Below are 17,857 nucleotides of genomic sequence, written 5' to 3'. Positions count from 1 at the left end.
GGACATTCATCGTGGCAGAGGAGAAGGCATTACCGGAGCACAAACCTATGAAGGACCGCTTAGCGCTAGCGTTGTGTGCTAATGCCAGCGGTGACTGTAAAATTAAGCCGCTACTGGTGTACAATGCGGAGAACCCGCGTGCCTTAGAGAGACACAACATCAAGAAAACCTGCAAGTGATGTGGCGCGCTAATTCTAAAACTTGGATTACGCGTCATTTATTCACAGAATGGGTTAATCTGTGCTTTGGTCCGGCAGTCAAAACGTATTTGACAGAGAAAAGCCTGCCAATGAAATGCTTCGATGTGACAGATGACACAGAGTTAACCCTTTGTGAATTTTGGAAAGAGCACTTTAATATTGTCCATTGCTTGAAAATTATTAACGATGCATGTGTTGGAATAATGATTAATACCCTTAAATCATTATTAGTAATATTTAATTAAAATAGGAAAACATCTTTCAACATAACTGCTACAACTTGCAAGGAAAATCGCTCCCAACGTGGCTTCGTTCGCAAGAGGATTCTGACGGGCGGCATACTCTTCGGTCCATTTAGCGGCACATAACCAAAACATTCAAAGGTAATCTGATTTAAACAATTGCATAAGCAAAAACAACTGTCTCAACTGTTTTGAACAATTGTATAAGCTTAACCGAATAACATCATGAAGGTTATAAAAACAACTGTCACAACAATCTGTTTTTATCGGAACACCTGCGTAAGAATTTGCACAATAAGCAAAACAACGGCATTAGAATTTGCACCAGTAAGCATAATAATTTCTTTATAAGGTAAACAGAGCAACAGTATATTTGAAGAATAATGCGAGTATTCTCGGAAGTTTGATTCGATTTATCGCCATCTGTAGGATTCCGAGACAAAGCAGTTTAAGAGTCCTTGTAGATCATCCGTCTGGCCTGGAACTTGTTGTCCTGTTCAGTTCATAGTTATGAAAACAATTGACTGGCCCTGAACAGGGAGACTGGGGGAAAGTGCACTCAGTCCAAACAGTATGGCACTATTTAAATTATAGCTTCATTACCTATTAATTCCAAATGAACATATAGTAACATCCCAGAATGAACCCAACACATGGCAGGGCGTCACACAACGAACTCTTAATTCAGCATGGAAAAAATTGTGGCCAGCTTCCGCTGAAAGAGACTTTGAAACAGCAGCCCCTGCTGCACATGAAGAACTCGTGGATGATATCATGTCGCTTGGAAATTCCTTGGGGCTGGAGGTTGATGAGGCAGATGTGAATGACCTAATCGCTGAGCGGCACGAATAACTCATGACACAGGATTTAATCGACCTACAGGAGAGTGAACATTTGTTGCCAGAACTCAGTAGCGCTGGGGCAGTAGAAGATGCTTGTGAAGTGGCAAGAGTTTTCGGATTTTGTTGAAAAGAGGCACCCTGACAAGCTGGCAAGTGGTCGCGCGTTATCGTATTGTGATGACATTTGTGCGCGTCATTTTCGAAACATTTTGAAGGGGAGGCAAAAACAAACAACTCTTGATGCGTTCATTTTGAAGACTTCTGCGGAGCGTTTGGGTGGTGTCAACCCGTAGAACTAAGGTAAAAAAGATTAAAACAAAATTAGATTTCAGTTTTGTGTGAAGTTACATTAAACGTTGAGTGTCTGTATATAGTTATCCAAGTTAATTTAAATTTGTTTGTTCGTTTACGAGTGCGTTGTTGCCGTGAATAAAGTCCCCCCGAACAGCCCCCACCTCCGCCTCCGTGTGTGTCGTTGTCTCTCCCCTCCGTGAAATGCGTCTAATTTTACATCTATTAAACACATTTATTACTATTAAACCACTCGTTATTTATTACTTTATCATTATATGGGGAATTAGAAGAAATAAAACCTTTTTTTCCAATCCAATATCCTGTTTTTGGTGTTTTTTCAGAGGGTTGGAACGAATTAATTTGTTTTCAATTCATTTCAATGGGAAACGTCCGCTCGAGTTACGAAAAGCTCGTCATACGATCTCAGTCTCGGAACGGATTACGATCGTATGTCAAGGTACCACTGTATAGTTCTTTTGTCAATCCACCCGGTATGCCGGCGAGCAAACTAATTCAGTGCTCGTCGTCATCCCGGGTGGATTGACAAAAGAACTCCAGCCACTAGATTGACGTCAACAGAGCATTCAAAGCTAGACTGCGAATTATATATTATATATGGATCAATATTGAGCCGCAACAGGTCTAGCAACTACGGCAAGAAGCCGCCGAGTCCATTATTCCCCCTTGGTAGACAGCGCCGGACAACATACACTATTATCTGCCAGTGGATCTTAAATGCCTGGGCTGATATATCAGTTTCAACTGTGGTTCGAGCTTTCAGGAAGGCAGGAATTTTCACTCAGCCGCCAGACAACCAAAGCGACACGGACTCGATTAATGACGACTTTGATGAGATGGAGCATTGGGTGATGATTGCGGTATTCGCCAATCTCTTCAATTAGGACACTGAAGACGAAGAATTAGTGGGAACCATAGATGAGGAATGAACTGATAAAATGAGCTTTACGTGTTTCTTTGTGTTAATGGTTGAACAAGTTTGGTCATATTATGAATACGGACGTCAACAGCTGAATGTGACAGTGCCTCATTGTATATGTGAGAGCACGCACGGTTCACCCGCGTGAACAATATTGAGTAATTATTTGAGTTATTAATGTTATTGTTACACATGCTTATAAAGCCACTTCCCTCCCTCACCTAGCTGGATCAGATCACCTCTGCCTATCTCTCACCCCCGCTTACACTCCACTCCGGAGGCAAACAACGCCACAAATAAAGATAATAAAAACTTGGCCCGACAACGCACTCTCTCAGCTGCAGGACTGTTTTTCCCGCACCAACTGGGAACTTTTTGTACACGACAACCTCCAGGACTACACGGACTCTGTACTTTCTTACATAAAAAACTGCATTGACAACGTCACTACAGATAAACGAATATGGGTTTTTCCTAACCAAAAACCCTGGATGACCAATGAGACACAGGCACTCATCAAAGGCCGTAACTCCGCCTTTAGATCAGGGGACAAGATAAAATATAGCGCTGCCAGAGCTGAGCTGAAAAGAGGCATTAAAAAGGCCAAGGCAGCATATACCAAAAAAATTGAGGAGCACTTCACAGAAAATAACCCAAAGAAGATGTGGCAAGGCATACGACATATTACCAACTACAATAACAATACTATGTCTGTTAATGCAGATGCCTCACTAGCGGAGAAATTGAACCGTTTCTTTGCCCGCTTTGAGACTGACAAATCAGACCCAGTCTCAACACCCCCACCACCACCCGGCAGCAATACACTGACGTTCCGGGAACAGGAAGTGAGACTGGTAATGCGGTCCGTGAACACCAGGAAGGCTGCTGGCCCAGACGGAGTACCTGGGAAGGTGCTCAAAGCCTGTGCTGACCAGCTGGCTGGAGTCTTCACAAATATTTTCAATTGTTCCCTGCAACTATCCATCATTCCATCTTGTCTGAAATCTGCCACCATCATCCCTGTCCCCAAAAAGCCAACCATTGGCGGCATGAATGATTATAGGCCTGTTGCCCTCACGCCTGTGATCATGAAGTGCTTTGAAAAGTTGGTAGCCCGCCATATCAGAATACAATCTCTCCCTCAATTGACCCTCACCAGTTTGCTTATAGAGCAAACAGGTCCACTGATGATGCTATTGCCATTGCTCTTCATACAGCACTGAGCCACCTGGAACACCCTGGGAACTACGTGAGGATGCTCTTCATTGACTATAGCTCAGCCTTCAATACCATAAAACCGGACATTCTGACTGACAAACTCTCCCACCTTGGACTATCCTCTTCAATCTGCTGCTGGATAAAGGACTTCTTGACCAACCGCCCACAGACTGTTAGACTTGGTCCCCACCTCTCTTCCTCCATTACTCTTAGCACTGGCTCCCCTCAAGGCTGTGTACTGAGTCCTCTTCTGTACTCCCTGTACACCCACGACTGTACACCCACCCACCAGTCTAACACCATCATCAAATTCGCTGACGACACCACTGTGGTCGGACTCATCTCAGGAGGGGATGAGTCGGCTTACAGAGATGAGGTCAACAATTTGTCTTCGTGGGGCTCGGTGAACAATCTCACACTGAACACCACGAAAACTAAAGAAATCATCCTGGACTTTCGCAAACACGGCACAGATCTGGCCCCACTCCTCATAAATGGAGTATGTGTAGACAGGGTCCAGTCCTTTAAATTCCTGGGGGTCCACGTCACGGACAAGCTCTCATGGTCTACAAACACCACGGCAGTGGTGAAGAAGGCTCAGACACGACTCCATTTCCTCAGGGTACTTAGGAAGAACAACTTGGGCACCAATCTTCTGAGAACCTTCTATAGAACCACTGTAGAGAGCATCCTGGCGTACGGCATCACAGTGTGGTACGCTGGAAGCACGGCGGCAGACAAAAAGGCCATGCAGAAAGTGATTAACACTGCCCAGAGGATTGTCGGCTGCTCTCTGCCCTCACTTGAAGACATTGCCAGCCCTCGTTACCTCAGCAGAGCCAAGAACATCATAGGGGACCCTTACCACCCTGGTCACAATCTGTTCCAGCTGCTGCCCTCTGGCAGACGCTATAGGTCCCACAAAGCACGGACAAATAGGCTTAAGGACAGTTTTTTCCCCACATTCATCAGGAATCTAAACTCGCGCTAACATAACACACATTCCCCTCTGCGGTATATGAACAGATGTTTGGTTGGTGATCTGCCTCCTACTAGCTGACTGAGGAAAGGTAAGTGGAAGACAGTGAAAGGTAAGCGCGAGGTAAGCGACCTGTATCCTCAACAGCGGAATGACAAATTACAAGTCCGTAACTTACACTTATTAGGTCTTTTGCCGATTAAACGTAGCTTATGGAGAAGCACCATTAATTTCGTCACACGCAGTTTCTGCGTGTGATGACAAGTAGGCTTTTGTGTTGTGATAATGACGACAGGGCCTATGTCCGATTATTATTATTATTATTGCATTGCACTATTACTATATTGTGAACGTTTAATGTACCGTAACCGCATCAAAATGTTTTTTACATGTTTACTGAATGGAGAAAAAGTTCCCCTCCACTAGGTGATATAAATGTTGCGCTTCCATGTTATACCTTGCTGTTGTTTAAAGAGAAACCGTGTCACGAAAATACTAATACTTTACCTCAGAGAAGATAAAAAACAGTTGTTTATTCATTTTGGAAGTGAATGGAGTTTTCAGAAAGCTGATTTGTAATCTATTATTAAGGTTTGACTGACCTATCTGACTGTTTTGTTGACATTGCCTTTAGCGCAGCACCATCTAGTGGATGCATAACGTAACCCCAGCCTCTACTGTAGACCCGTATAATGCGGTGCGGTGCGCCTTATAATGCAGTGCACCTTATACAGTGGTACCTCGACATACGATCTTAATCCGTTCCGGGACTGAGCTCGTATGACAAGTTTCTCGTAACTCGAGGTAAAGTTTCCCATTGAAATGAATGGGAAACAAATTAATTCGTTCCAACTCTCTGAAAAAAACACCAAAAACAGGATATTGGATTGAAAAAAATGTTTTATTTCTTATAATTCGCCATATATTGACAAAGTAATAAATAACGAGTGGTTTAATAGAAATAAAGTGTTTAATCTAACTAAAATTGGGCGGATTTCGCCGAGGGGAGAGAGAGACGCACAAAAGGGGCGGGGGGCTTCGGTTTGATTTCAACACGACGCACTCGTAAACAGAACAAACACTCCACCCTCACGTTCGCTATCCATGGGCTGTTTGCTGTCGTACTATTCCCTTCAAAATATTCCGAAAATGATGCACACAAATGTCCTCACAATCGGAGAACGCACGACCACTTGCCAACGAGCAACAAGCATCGCCCCGCTGCTCATGCGAGCTACAGGGGCGCTGGCTAGCGGCTCCTTTTAGCTTGTAGCATCTGTGTTTGCATCCCCTCGAACGGCGACTATGATAGAGTTTCTACCGGGGATGCTGTTGCGAGCCAGTGCCCCCGATGTTCTTATGAGCAGCCAACGAGCAGAGTCTTTTATCAGCGATCGCCCCGCTGCTCATGGTAGCTTCGGGGGCGCTGGCTAGCGGCTCCTTTTAGCTTGTAGCATCTGTGTTCGCATCCCCGGGGATGCTGTTGCGAGCACGAGTATACTTCATTACCCAGAAAGCCCTCTTTTCCCCGCGCATGGGCGTTGTGCGTTTCCTGGTCTGAATAGCTCATCCGGTGCTCGTAAATATTGTTATACGTACACGAAAGATATGCAAAAAAAAATGCCATGGCCACCTGGCTTGGTCGCATAACGAAATTTTGACCGCATCACGGGCGAATTATTCGATCGAAATTTCCCCCGTAAGACGAGCATTCCGTATGACGAACGGTCGTATGACGAGGTACCACTGTATATGGATTTTTTTTAAAATATGTCATTCATTGAGGGTGCGCCTTACAATGCAGTCCGCTTGATAGTGCAGAAAATACGGTAAATTTTTATTGTATGTTATGTTACGAGCGCGTTGCCGTCCAACTAGTGTCTGTTTCTCTCGCTCTCTATCCTAGGTGCACCCCGCGTTGTAATGAATGTGGCATTTTAGTATATTAAACATCATAGCCACTAGTTATTTGTTACTCTGTTAGTAGATGGTGAATTACAACCAATAAAAAAAATTTTCCATTGTAATATACTGGTTTTGGTGTTTTTTCAGAAGGTGGGAACGAATCAAATCAAAAGCTTTTATTGTCATACACAGCTGTGCATAACGAAATTAGTGGTGCTACTCCACAAAGTGTGTTTTCCCAGTAAAAACATAAATAAGTAATATAAAAATATTAAAAGACACATCCGGGCAAGGTAAATTCTAAAGTATTGCACAATCTAAGATATTGCACGTTGTTATTGCACACCCCAAAGTTATTGCACAGAAGGAATTGTGTGTTGTGCTAATGCAAGTTCAAATCCCTGATGGCTCTGGGAAAAAACTCCCTAAGTCTATTTGTCCATGTTTTGTGAGACCTGTAGCGTCTGCCAGAGGGCAGCAGCTGGAACAGGTTGTGACCAGGGTGGTATGGGTCCCTAACAATGTTCCCGGCTCTGCTGAGGTAGCGAGTGCTGGCAATGTCATCCAGTGAGGACAGAGAGCAGCCGATGATCTTCTGGGCGGTGATGATCAGTCTCTGCATGGCTTTTTTGTCTGCTGCTGTGCTTCCAGTTTACCACACTGTAATGCAGTATGTCAGGATGCTCTCCACAGTGGCTCTATAGTAGGTTACTAGAAACTTAGTGTCCAAGTTGTTCCTCCTGAGTACCCTCAGGAAATGTAGTCGCTTCTGGGCCTTCTTCACTGCCGTGGTGTTGGTAGACCAAGAGAGCTTGTCCGTGACGTGGACCCCAGGAATTTGAAGGGCTGGACCCTGTCTACGCATATTCCATTTATGAGGAGTGGGGCCAGATCTGTGTTGCGTTTGCGAAAGTCCAGGATTATTTCTTTAGTTTTCGTGGTGTTTAGTGTGAGATTGTTCACCAAACACCACAAAGACAGTTTGTTGACCTCATCTCTGGAGGCAGACTCATCCCCCCTGAGATAAGTCCGACAATAGTGGTGTCATCGGCAAATTTGATGATGGAGTTCTAGTGGTGGGTCGGTGTACAGTCGTATGTGTACAGGGAAAATAGAAGAGGACTCAGCACACAAGCTTGAGGGGAGCCAGTGCTCAGTGTAATGGAGGAAGAGAGGTGGGGACAAAGTCTAACAGTTTGTGGACGGTTGGTTAAGACGTTCTTAATCCAGCAGCAGTTGGAAGAGTATAGTCCAAGGTGGGAGAGTTTGTCAGCCAGTATGTCCTATGCTATAGTCAATGAAAAGCATCCTCACATAGTTCCCATGGTGCTCCAGGTGGCTCAGTGCTGTGTGTAGAGCGATGGCATCCTCAGTGGACCTGTTTGCTCTATAAGCAAACTGGTGAGGGTCAACTGAGGGAGGGATTCTGTCCCTGATCTGGTGGGCGACCAACTTTTCAAAGCACTTCATGATCACAGGCGTAAGTGCAACATGCCTGTAATCATTCAGGCTGTCAATGTTTGGCTTTTTAGGGACAGGGATGATGATGGCAGATTTCAGGCAGGATGGGATGATGGATTGTTGCAGGGAACAATTGAAAATCTTTGTGAAAACCCCAGTCAGCTGGTCAGCACAGGCTTTGAGCACCTTCCTAGGTACTCCGTCAGGGCCAGCAGCCTTCCTCGTGTTCACAGTCCGCAGTACCTGTCTCACTTAATGTTCCTGAAGCTTCAGCGTACTTGCTGCAAGGTGGTGGATGTGTTGAGACTGAATCTGATTTTCAGTCTCAAAGTGGGCAAAGAAACGGTTCAGTTCCTCTGCTAGTGAGGCATCTGCCTTAACAGACACCTTATCATTGTCATTGTAATTGGTAATGTGTCGTATTCCCTGCCCCATCTTGTTTGGGTTATTTTCTGTGAAGTGCTCCTCAATTTTCCTTGTATATGCTACCTTGGCCTTTTTAATGCCTCTCCTCAGGTCTGCTCTGGCAGCGCTGTATTGTAACTTGTCCCCTGACCTGAAGGCGGTGTTGTTACGGCATTTAGTGAGTGCCTGTGTCTTACTGGTCATCCAAGGTTTTTGGTTAGGAAAAACCCGGAAACGTTTATTAACAGTGACAGTGTCCGTACAGCTTTTGATATAGGAAAGTACAGTGTCCATGTAGTCCTGGAGGTTGTGGTGTTCAAAACAGTCCTGCAGCTGAATACGGGATGAAATAAAGTTCTAACCTAACTTACCAACCGCTGACCTCACTTCTGCTCCCGGTTTGGTTTGTACCAAGCCACTTTTGCAGTCCCAAAAATTAGTCCCTGAAATGGTGTTTTGGGCATTAATAAAACTGCCTTTATAAACAAGGAGAAGGTAATAGATATTAGTACTTATGACACACCTGTCAAGATGGAATGTTTACTAGCTCTAAATAATGAATCAGAATATAACCCAATCTCCAATAAAATATTTGTCTTATCTAAGAGCCATCTCATAGTTCAGAGAATGAGGGTTCAGTGACCGTCCTGTGTGGAGTTGGCATGTTCTCCCCGTGCTTGCATGGGTTTTCTCAGGTTACTCCAGTTTCCTCCCTTATCCTAAAAATGTCCATGGTAGGCTGATTGAACACTTTTGCCCTGAGGTGTAAGTGTAAGCGTGTATGGTTGTGCAATTGGCTGGCAACCAATTCAAAATGTCTCCTGCTTGCTGCCCATAGCAGCCTGGTTTAGGCTCCAGAACCCTCGCAACCCTTGTGAGGATAAGCGGTACGGAAAATCAATCAATCAATCAATAATGTGGTCATTACATTTCACTTGTCTTTGCGATTAAGCCATGCATAGTTTTGCATACACATTTTCTATGAAATGTATCAGCATACACTTCAAACGAGTTAGCACAGCAATTTTTTAAAATTCTACTGTCCTTGGTCTCCACCTCAGTTGGGTCGAACTGCACTGATTGCTAACTACAAATAAAAAGCCTGAAATAGTTTCAAATTGCTGTATTTTGTCTCCTTAAATGACCCACACATATTTATCTTATAAACTAGTTTTCTATTTTATTTTTTATGTACTCTTTGTGTCTGTTTTATGTTTTGTTCTCTGGCGAAGAAAACCAAGGACAATCTGATCTTTCTTAAGGCAAACTGATTTCAATTTATCATGACCATAATCGATTATACAGAAACATTGTATTGTTTGTTTGCAGTTGTATTGTTGCAAACAGGAAGATTATACATGTCCACAGGGCTAAAATTGTTTAGTTAAATACATTCTACACTCCATGTATCAGTTGCAATCATTGATAAAGAGGAAACAGTACTTTGGTCTTCCACATGTTGTCAGGCTTTTGAGGTTATTTTTAAATGTTGGACCATGTGATGAGTGTGAAAATGGGTTTGTGTAAGTGCATCAATGGCCATATGTGTTTTCATGTGTGCTATCAGAGCAGTGGGCCTGTGGGATAGCTCTGTCCTTCTTTCCCACAGTATGTGTCTCGTGAGATTTTATGGTGACGTCAGTTGAGAGGTACGGGCAAGAGCCCCGTTTCGAGGTCATGAGTTCACTTCCTGTCTGTAAGAAAAAATATATTTTTGATGTTGAACCTCTCTCGCTCTCATGCTCTCTGTCTTTCTCTGTCATACGCTCGCAGGCTATGTGGTTGATGCTACAACAGAAGGAGCCAGATGATTTCGTCATATCAACAGGCGAGGTGCACAGTGTGCGGGAGTTTGTGGAAAAAGCCTTCAAACATATTGGGAAGACTATAGTGTAAGCACACACTTATTAGACTGACTGAAATGAATTTTCCTTTTCAAATTGCAGTTCATCATCGGCTTGTTTATGTATAACTTAATTGTTGCTTCATAATTGCCGTTCATATTCAAGGTCAGGCATGTGTGTGCATTTAGATAGGTGACCAGGTAACATGTTTTGTGTACCAAATGTTTGAAGAAAACTAAATGTCAATACAATATAGCAAAACCATCCAAATGCTGCGAGAAAATGATTAATCATTGTTTTATTATTAACACATACATATATGTGTATTTCTAGATGGGCTGGCAAAGATGAACAAGAGGTCGGCTCTTGCCAAGAGACAAAAGTTGTACATGTGAAGGTGAATCCAAAATATTTCCGCCCAACAGAAGTGGTAAGTTTTTGCTGTTTCAAATTGATTATTTGATGGTACATTTGCTGATGAGTAGATGTCATATTGATTTGGTGGTTCTTGTAAAAAATATTTATATAAGATGCAAATGATTTTTTAAGAAGTTATTGTGAAATGTGTTCTCTACTCTACAAAACAAGTGACTTTTTAAGTGATTTGTGGTTGGGATATACTGTATAGATGTGTCTCTTATAATTAGAATAATGTGAAAATGATGAGTATCTTTTCTAGCACACGTTTGAGAAAGTGAAGATATTTCATGCATAATTCAATTCAATTTATTGGCAAGAAAAAGTGCAAGGCTAAGGGCCATGTAACAATAATGCTGTAGATAGATTCATTACACAGAGTGAAATATTTCAAGCCTTTTTTTGTAGTTTGGAATATTTTGGCTACTGATGTATAAAACCTCAACTTGACAAGCTCAGAAAATTAATGTCTCTTGTGAGCAATTGAAAATATGTTTTAAACAGCAAAACCTCTGAAGAGTTTTTTCATTTCTAAATACTAAAGTTAGATGGGCCTTCTTTTGCATACATTGCTGCATCAATATATGGAGGTTATCAGCCTCTACTACTTCTACTTCTCCGTCACTTTTTCTTTTGCTAGACGCCAAAAGCAATCTCGACAATCACCTTTGGAGGGCCCGAAGCAGGCAAATGCACACAAGCCGGACATGGAGCTTTCTCTTTATTTTGAGTGTCTGTTGTGTAGGATCAGTCGAAGGTACAAGGGTAGAAGCATAGTGGAGTCGTCTGTCATAGCGTGGAGCTCGATAGCCGAGAGGTCTGAGGGGCCAAAGCGACGGTACAAGATGCATGGTCGTGGTTGGGATCGTGATCGCGGTGTGGTCCGTGGTCATGAGCGTGGTCAAGGTCCTAATAACAAAACAAGGGAGCAGAGATCAGCTGAGGCTAGCAAGTAGGTAGCAAGAGAGGATACTTTACAGTGAACTGATGAAGACGATCGAGTGACGTGGTCAAGCTCTGAGTGGCTTAAATAGGTCCCTGATGACTGATGAGCCACACCTGCCATTGCCTCGCCCATCAGGTGCTGGACCTGTGATTGGGTGACAGGAGCAACCACCCACCTATCTGGTCATGGGCCTGATACTCTTCCTCCCTCGCCCTCGCTCCTTATCTCTCGCTCGCACTTTCTGTCTCTTTCTCTCTCGCCCTCTTTCTCTCAAATGGGAGCCGTGTCCTTCGTTCATTCATATCACAAAATACTTTCATGTACTATTGTCTTGTTTCAATACATGACCCAGAGCAGTGGTCCCCAGCCACGGGTCCATGGAACGGTACCGGTCCACGAGCCAACTGGTGCCGGCCCGTCAGCGTAATAAATATTAAAGTTTTCAATCTCGCACTTCTACTTGAAATGAGAAAAGTTGTTATAATAATAATAATAAATAATTGCTATTATGCTTGGGACTAGTTTTTATTTTGCCGTTGTGGATGTCGATGATGCACCTACCCCACTCCCACACAATTTTGTCTTAAGTTGTCGCCCTGCCCATTAGCCGGTCCATGAGAAAATACGAAGACCCTTACTGGTCCGCGGTGAGAAAAAGGTTGGGGACCGCATACCTAGAGCATTGCCTTTAAAGCTCTATCTCCCCATTGACCGATGATGCAACTTGCTTATTCCTCTCTCCCTAACGTGCTCCATTCTTTTGAACGGTTCTTTTGAAGATTAAAAGTGAGATTCAGTTGAGTGATGCCGGAGGATTAACAAGGGGCTCCTGGTGACTGACAGATGTGAAGTTGGAATCACCATGAACACACCTGTGCTTAGGTTCCTTATAAATCTTTTCTGAATCTGGATCAAGACTTTAACATTAAATACATTTATTTCATTAATCAAAATATGTTAATGTGGTATTATCACTTTGCAGACAAATTGATTTCATGGGCTAGTGTTTGGAGATATTTGAACCTTTTTTATGAGAATGTTGCATTATGGTCACTTTTTCTGTAAACCTGTAACAAGATCATGAAAGAACTTTCTGAACATATTTTTTGTGACAGAACTATCTGTTCCAATTACTACCAGCGAGAAATCAGAGTTGAAGAAATACGAACTAGAGATTCAAGAGAGAATTTTCATTATTCATTCATTTATTCGTTTTCTGAACCGCTTTATCCTCACTAGGGTCGTGGGGGTGCTGGAGCCATCCCAGCTGACTTCGGGCCAGGGGCGGGGCACAGCCTGAATCGGTGGCCACCCAATCGCAGGGCACAAGGAGACGGACAACCATTCACGCTCATACAGGAGCAATTTAGGGTGTCCAATCAGCCTACCATGCATGTTTTTTGAATTTGGGAGGAAACCGGAGTACCCAGAGAAAACCAATGCAGGCCCGGGAGAACATGCAAACTCAATACTGGTCGACTGACCTGGATTTGAACCCAGGACCCTAGAGCTGTGAGGCCGGCATGCTAACCACTCAATCCGCTGGGCTGCCCGCCATGACATTATGTTCTTTTAAAATGTATGTTAACTTTTGAATTGAGCATTCTTTGAAGTTATTTTATCATTCTATCTACAGCGCTTAATTAGTTAAAACATTTTGGTATTTTCATCAAAGTTAATCCAGTCCTTGGAACTACAGGTGTTAAATAACATGTTGTCCTTAAACCAAGGCCTTCTCATCTTTCTCGGTATCAAATGCAAAGGGAGGGGAATTTATTCGACATTTATTTTTGCCTATTTGGCCTATCTTACAGTACAATTATGATTTGCACCAACTACAAGGAATGGCGTTATCCCTGAAAGAAGAAATCTATTTTGAAAAAACTTGTAATGATTGTTTTCTTTTTTTTGCCTTGCCATTCAAAGCATCAGTAACAAATCACTGTGAAAGTGCTTATGATCATATTGGGTGATAAAACACATTATACATTGCTTTAAAATTATTTTAAAGTTTTTTTAATAATTTATTTTAATTGTGTTATGTGCATATGACAGTGATGTGTTGAAAGCATTCTCACTCTATTGTACAGTACCATGAAAAAGTATTTGCTCCCTTTCTGATTTCTGTGTTTTTTGCATATTTATCATACACAAAGGTTTCAGCTCATCAAACCAATTTTAGTATGACACAGAGACAACCCAAGGAAACAGAAAAGGCACTTTCTAAATGATGATTTTATTTACCAAGGCAGAAAAAAGTACAAACTTGTCTGGCCCTATGTGAAAAAGTAATTGCCCCCTGAACCTAATAACGGGTTGTGCCACCTTTGGCAGCAACAACTGAAATTAAGCATTTACAAAAATTTGTGATGAGTCTTTGACAACACTTGAGGAATTTTGGCCCACTCTTCTGTACAGAATTGTTTCAATTCTGCAATATTAAAGGGTTTCTAGAAAGAAAAGCCCGTTTCAGATCACACCACAGCATTTCAATAGGATTTAAATCCGGAGTTTGACGTGGCCACTCCAAAATCTTGCATTGTTTTTTTGGGGGGGGCATTCAGAGGTGGACCTGCTAGTGTGCTTTGGATTGTTGTCATGCTGCATTCTCAAAGAGCGCTCGAGCTTTGAGCACACAAACTGAAAGCCGGGCGTTCTGGCAGACAGCAACATTCATTCTTCCTGGTTCTGAAGGAGAAAAGCAGTCCCAGACTGCCACCACCATGCTTCACTGTTGCTATAGTGTTCTTGTGATGAAATGCTGTGCCATTTTTTGCCAAATGTAATGGGCCACACACCTTCCAATAGGTTCAATTTTTGACTCATCAGTCTACAGAATTTTCTTCCAAAAGTGTGGGGATAATCAAGATGTTTTTTTTGGCAAACGTAAAACGAGCCTTTATATTCTTTTTGGACAGCAATGGATTTCGACTTGTAACTCTGCCATGGATGTCAGCTTTGGCCAGTGTTTTTCTTATAGTAGAGTAATGAACATTGACCTTAAGTGAGGCCAACGAGGCCTGCAGTTCTTTTGTGACCTCCTGGAATAGTCGTCGCCGTACTCTTGGAGTAATTTTAGCTGTTCCCAGTTCTTTCAATTTGTGGATAATGGCTCTGACAGTCGTTCACTGGAGCCCCAAAGCCTTGGAAATGGCTTTGTAAGCTTTTCCAGACTGATAGATGTCCATCCCTTTTTTTCGCATTTCTTCTTGAATTTATTTGGATCGTTGCGTGATGCTCTGATCTTGTAGCCTACTTCACTTTGTCTGACACATTCTATTTAAGTGTTTTCTTGACTCAACACATGTGGTGGTAATCAGGTGTGGGTGTGGCCTTTGAAATTGAACTCAGCTTCCCGAGTGATTAGTCAGAATTATTTTGTGATTTAACAAAGGGGTTAATGACTTTTTCACAGAGGGCCAGACACGTTTGTATTCTTTATCTGTCTTGGTAAATGAAATCATCATTTAGAAACTGCATTTACTGCATTTTCTCTTCCCTTGGGTTGTCTTTGTATCATACGAAAATTCATTTGATGGTCTGAAACCTGTGTGTGATAAATATGCAAAAAACACAGAAATCAAAATTGGGTAAAATACTTTTTCATGGCACTGTGTATACAGAGCTGCCAACTTCTCCGGAATTTCCGGAGTTAACTCCGGACAAGTAACTCCGGGACTCCTGACAATCTCCCGGAACTCTGGAAATCAAAAAAATTGTCACTTAAATTTTTGGGGAGCAACCATTCCGTAAAAGTACCAAATTTCCAATTTAAAATGCCTCGAAATTCACACTTCCGCCATCTTGATTCAAATGCACTGTAAACCGGATGAATTCGGTAACACGAGTGAATTGTGAATCATCTGAGTTACAAATTCTGAAATGATTCGTCTTGTGCCACTTCAGTGTGGCAATCAATCCAGAATCGATTGCATAGGTAGCCTCTATCACTTTAACATTTTTGTTTTTTTCATAAGGGAAGTATTATTAAGGCTGACTAAACGACAAATATGGATGAAAACATAAAACTCTGCAAATGGGACAAGGGTACTCCTGAAATGATATCGACGGAGGTTGGTAGCTCTGTTATGTTAAAGTGTTGTTTTTTTCACCTTCTTTCATGGTTTCCCGTATAATTTAAATTATATGCCGTATCCTTTAAGAAGAAAATCCTGCACAGAATATGGGCAAGTCGTATTGAGTTGGACATACCATTTTGTACATTTCAAGAAAATTAAACATGAAGGAATATGCGACTACATCAAGTATTTATAAATGGGCAAACACATTTGTCTGATCATTTTATATCATAGTTGGTAACTTAACGTAAGTTTTGACATGTTTGCTCCTAAAAGAATTCTATTTGAATTGGATAACTTTATTCATCCCGTATTCAGGAAATTTCATTGTCACAGTAGCAAGAGGGTGAGAACGCAGATACAGGAAAGGCATAGTTACACATAGTTACAAGTTAGACAATACAGTCGCAAAGGCCGCAGAACAACAAAGCAAAAAGCACAAAGTATATGGGATCATTAAGAATCATTAACTCAAATCATTAAGACAGAAACGCCTCAAAAACACAAAACGAGCAAGAGCAGACGGAGCTACCGGCTACCACTTGAGCGGCGCCATCTTGGTTGCAGTAGCAAAAACGGATACAGACTCAAGAAAAAGACGTTGTAGAGTTGGATAAAACTGGAACCACACACAAGAAGTCTTCCACAAGATGGGGAACTTCTGCAGACTGTGACCGAGGTTGAAAATATGCAGTCACTCTTCCAATCTTATCCGTACAGTTTCTTCGTAGTCTGGAGCTGAAGAATCAACAGTAGCAGAGTACAACTCCTCGACTCCGTTTCCGACCTGGTAAGCGCCGACAGCTCTTCCATCTTATCAGGGAGGGATCTCACTTTCCCCATAATAATAGATGGAATGGTTGGTCTGAAGCGTCGCGTCTTCTCCCGGCACGTTTGTCCAGCTCCGTATTTGAGGTGTTGCTCCTTCTGCTGCGTATTGTTCACAGCTAGTCCAATGTGTATGACAGCGTAGGCATGGCTGAATGGTTCCAAAAAAGAAGTAGCAGAAAGAAGCCAAGCTAACAGAACAAAGAAAGTTGTAAAAACATTAAAGTAAAAAGTATAAAGTACAAACTAAAGTAAAAAGGAATGTATTAAGAAATATTAAAATGTAATAAAAAAAAGATAGAAATGCTGTAAAACACGAAAAACAAATAAGAGTGGACAGAGCTACTGCCACCGGCTGCCGCGTGACGGCGCCATCTTGGAAAAATAAAAAGAATTATTTTGTTATCTGTTTAAGAAAAGAAGTACAACATATGTGGTGGAATTTTAAATTAACCAATGTGAGATTTAATTTTTTTAGCAGCTGATGTCAGGTTGTCTTGCCCTGAAAAATTGAGACATAGTCAACATATACATGGATGTACCGTATATGGTTTAGTTTGACACCTGTGTTTCCCCTCTGTGGAAATAATAATAAGCAGCCCAATCCATAAGCACATAGTCCTTGCGTCACATTAAATTAATTTTAATAAACACACATTAAGTAACTATTTGTGGGGTTTGTGTCATATGAAGCTCAATTTGCAGATCAAGCCACAAGATGGTTCATTGACAACAAACATTTTCTCTGTATGGTTTCATTGTCTATTGTCTACTACTTTAGAGCCTGAAGAGACTGAAAGGTGTTTAACCTCTGACCTCTTCAGACAGGAAGTTTATGACACCAGGCTCACACCATAGCATTGTTGTACTTGTCAAGTGGAAATACCTGTCATCATGTGGGTACATGTTAAAAAGAATTCAGCTGATTTAGACACTTCTTTTGTGTTTGTTGTAAAGTGAAATAAAATGTGTGCATGTGTGTTCTTGCGTCTGTGTCCGTGTGCAGGTTTGCAAAAGGTGGTTACCCTCAGGCTGTACCAATAATATACACTGTATGTAATTCATCATTACCCTTGTCTATATATGTGTTTCTGAATGGAGATCATTTATCCTCCTAGCCCTCAAAGCCCAAAATGTGAAACTAGTGTCATGTACAGTGGGTCAATTTTGCAGCTGTGCGTTATATTTTGAGTTTTGATTCACTTAATAAGGGACAGCACATATTAATGAACATATTCCTGTTAATGAAAATATATATGT

At 42.1% G+C, this 17,857-nt stretch overlaps 1 protein-coding gene across 2 annotated transcripts in view; it reads left to right on the top strand.

Moving 5' to 3' along the window:
• Positions 1-17,857, top strand: part of gmds (GDP-mannose 4,6-dehydratase) — a 159,072-nt gene that overhangs the window by 101,580 nt on the left and 39,635 nt on the right. Inside the window, exons 8-10 of one of the 2 annotated variants that reach the window (XM_077594609.1) lie at positions 10,257-10,375; positions 10,661-10,757; positions 11,385-12,936. In XM_077594609.1, coding sequence (XP_077450735.1) covers positions 10,257-10,375; positions 10,661-10,757; positions 11,385-11,474 — 306 coding nt within the window. In that variant the 3' untranslated portion in view covers positions 11,475-12,936. Of the gene's footprint in view, positions 1-10,256; positions 10,376-10,660; positions 10,758-11,384; positions 12,937-17,857 lie in introns of those variants that run through there. The other variant, XM_077594608.1, reaches the window with a different exon arrangement.

This window comes from Stigmatopora argus, chromosome 24, assembly GCF_051989625.1.
Source record: "Stigmatopora argus isolate UIUO_Sarg chromosome 24, RoL_Sarg_1.0, whole genome shotgun sequence".
Classification (NCBI taxonomy): domain Eukaryota; kingdom Metazoa; phylum Chordata; class Actinopteri; order Syngnathiformes; family Syngnathidae; genus Stigmatopora; species Stigmatopora argus.
Note: the sequence above shows the minus strand (reverse complement) of the source record. Positions and strands in the feature narration are given on the sequence as shown.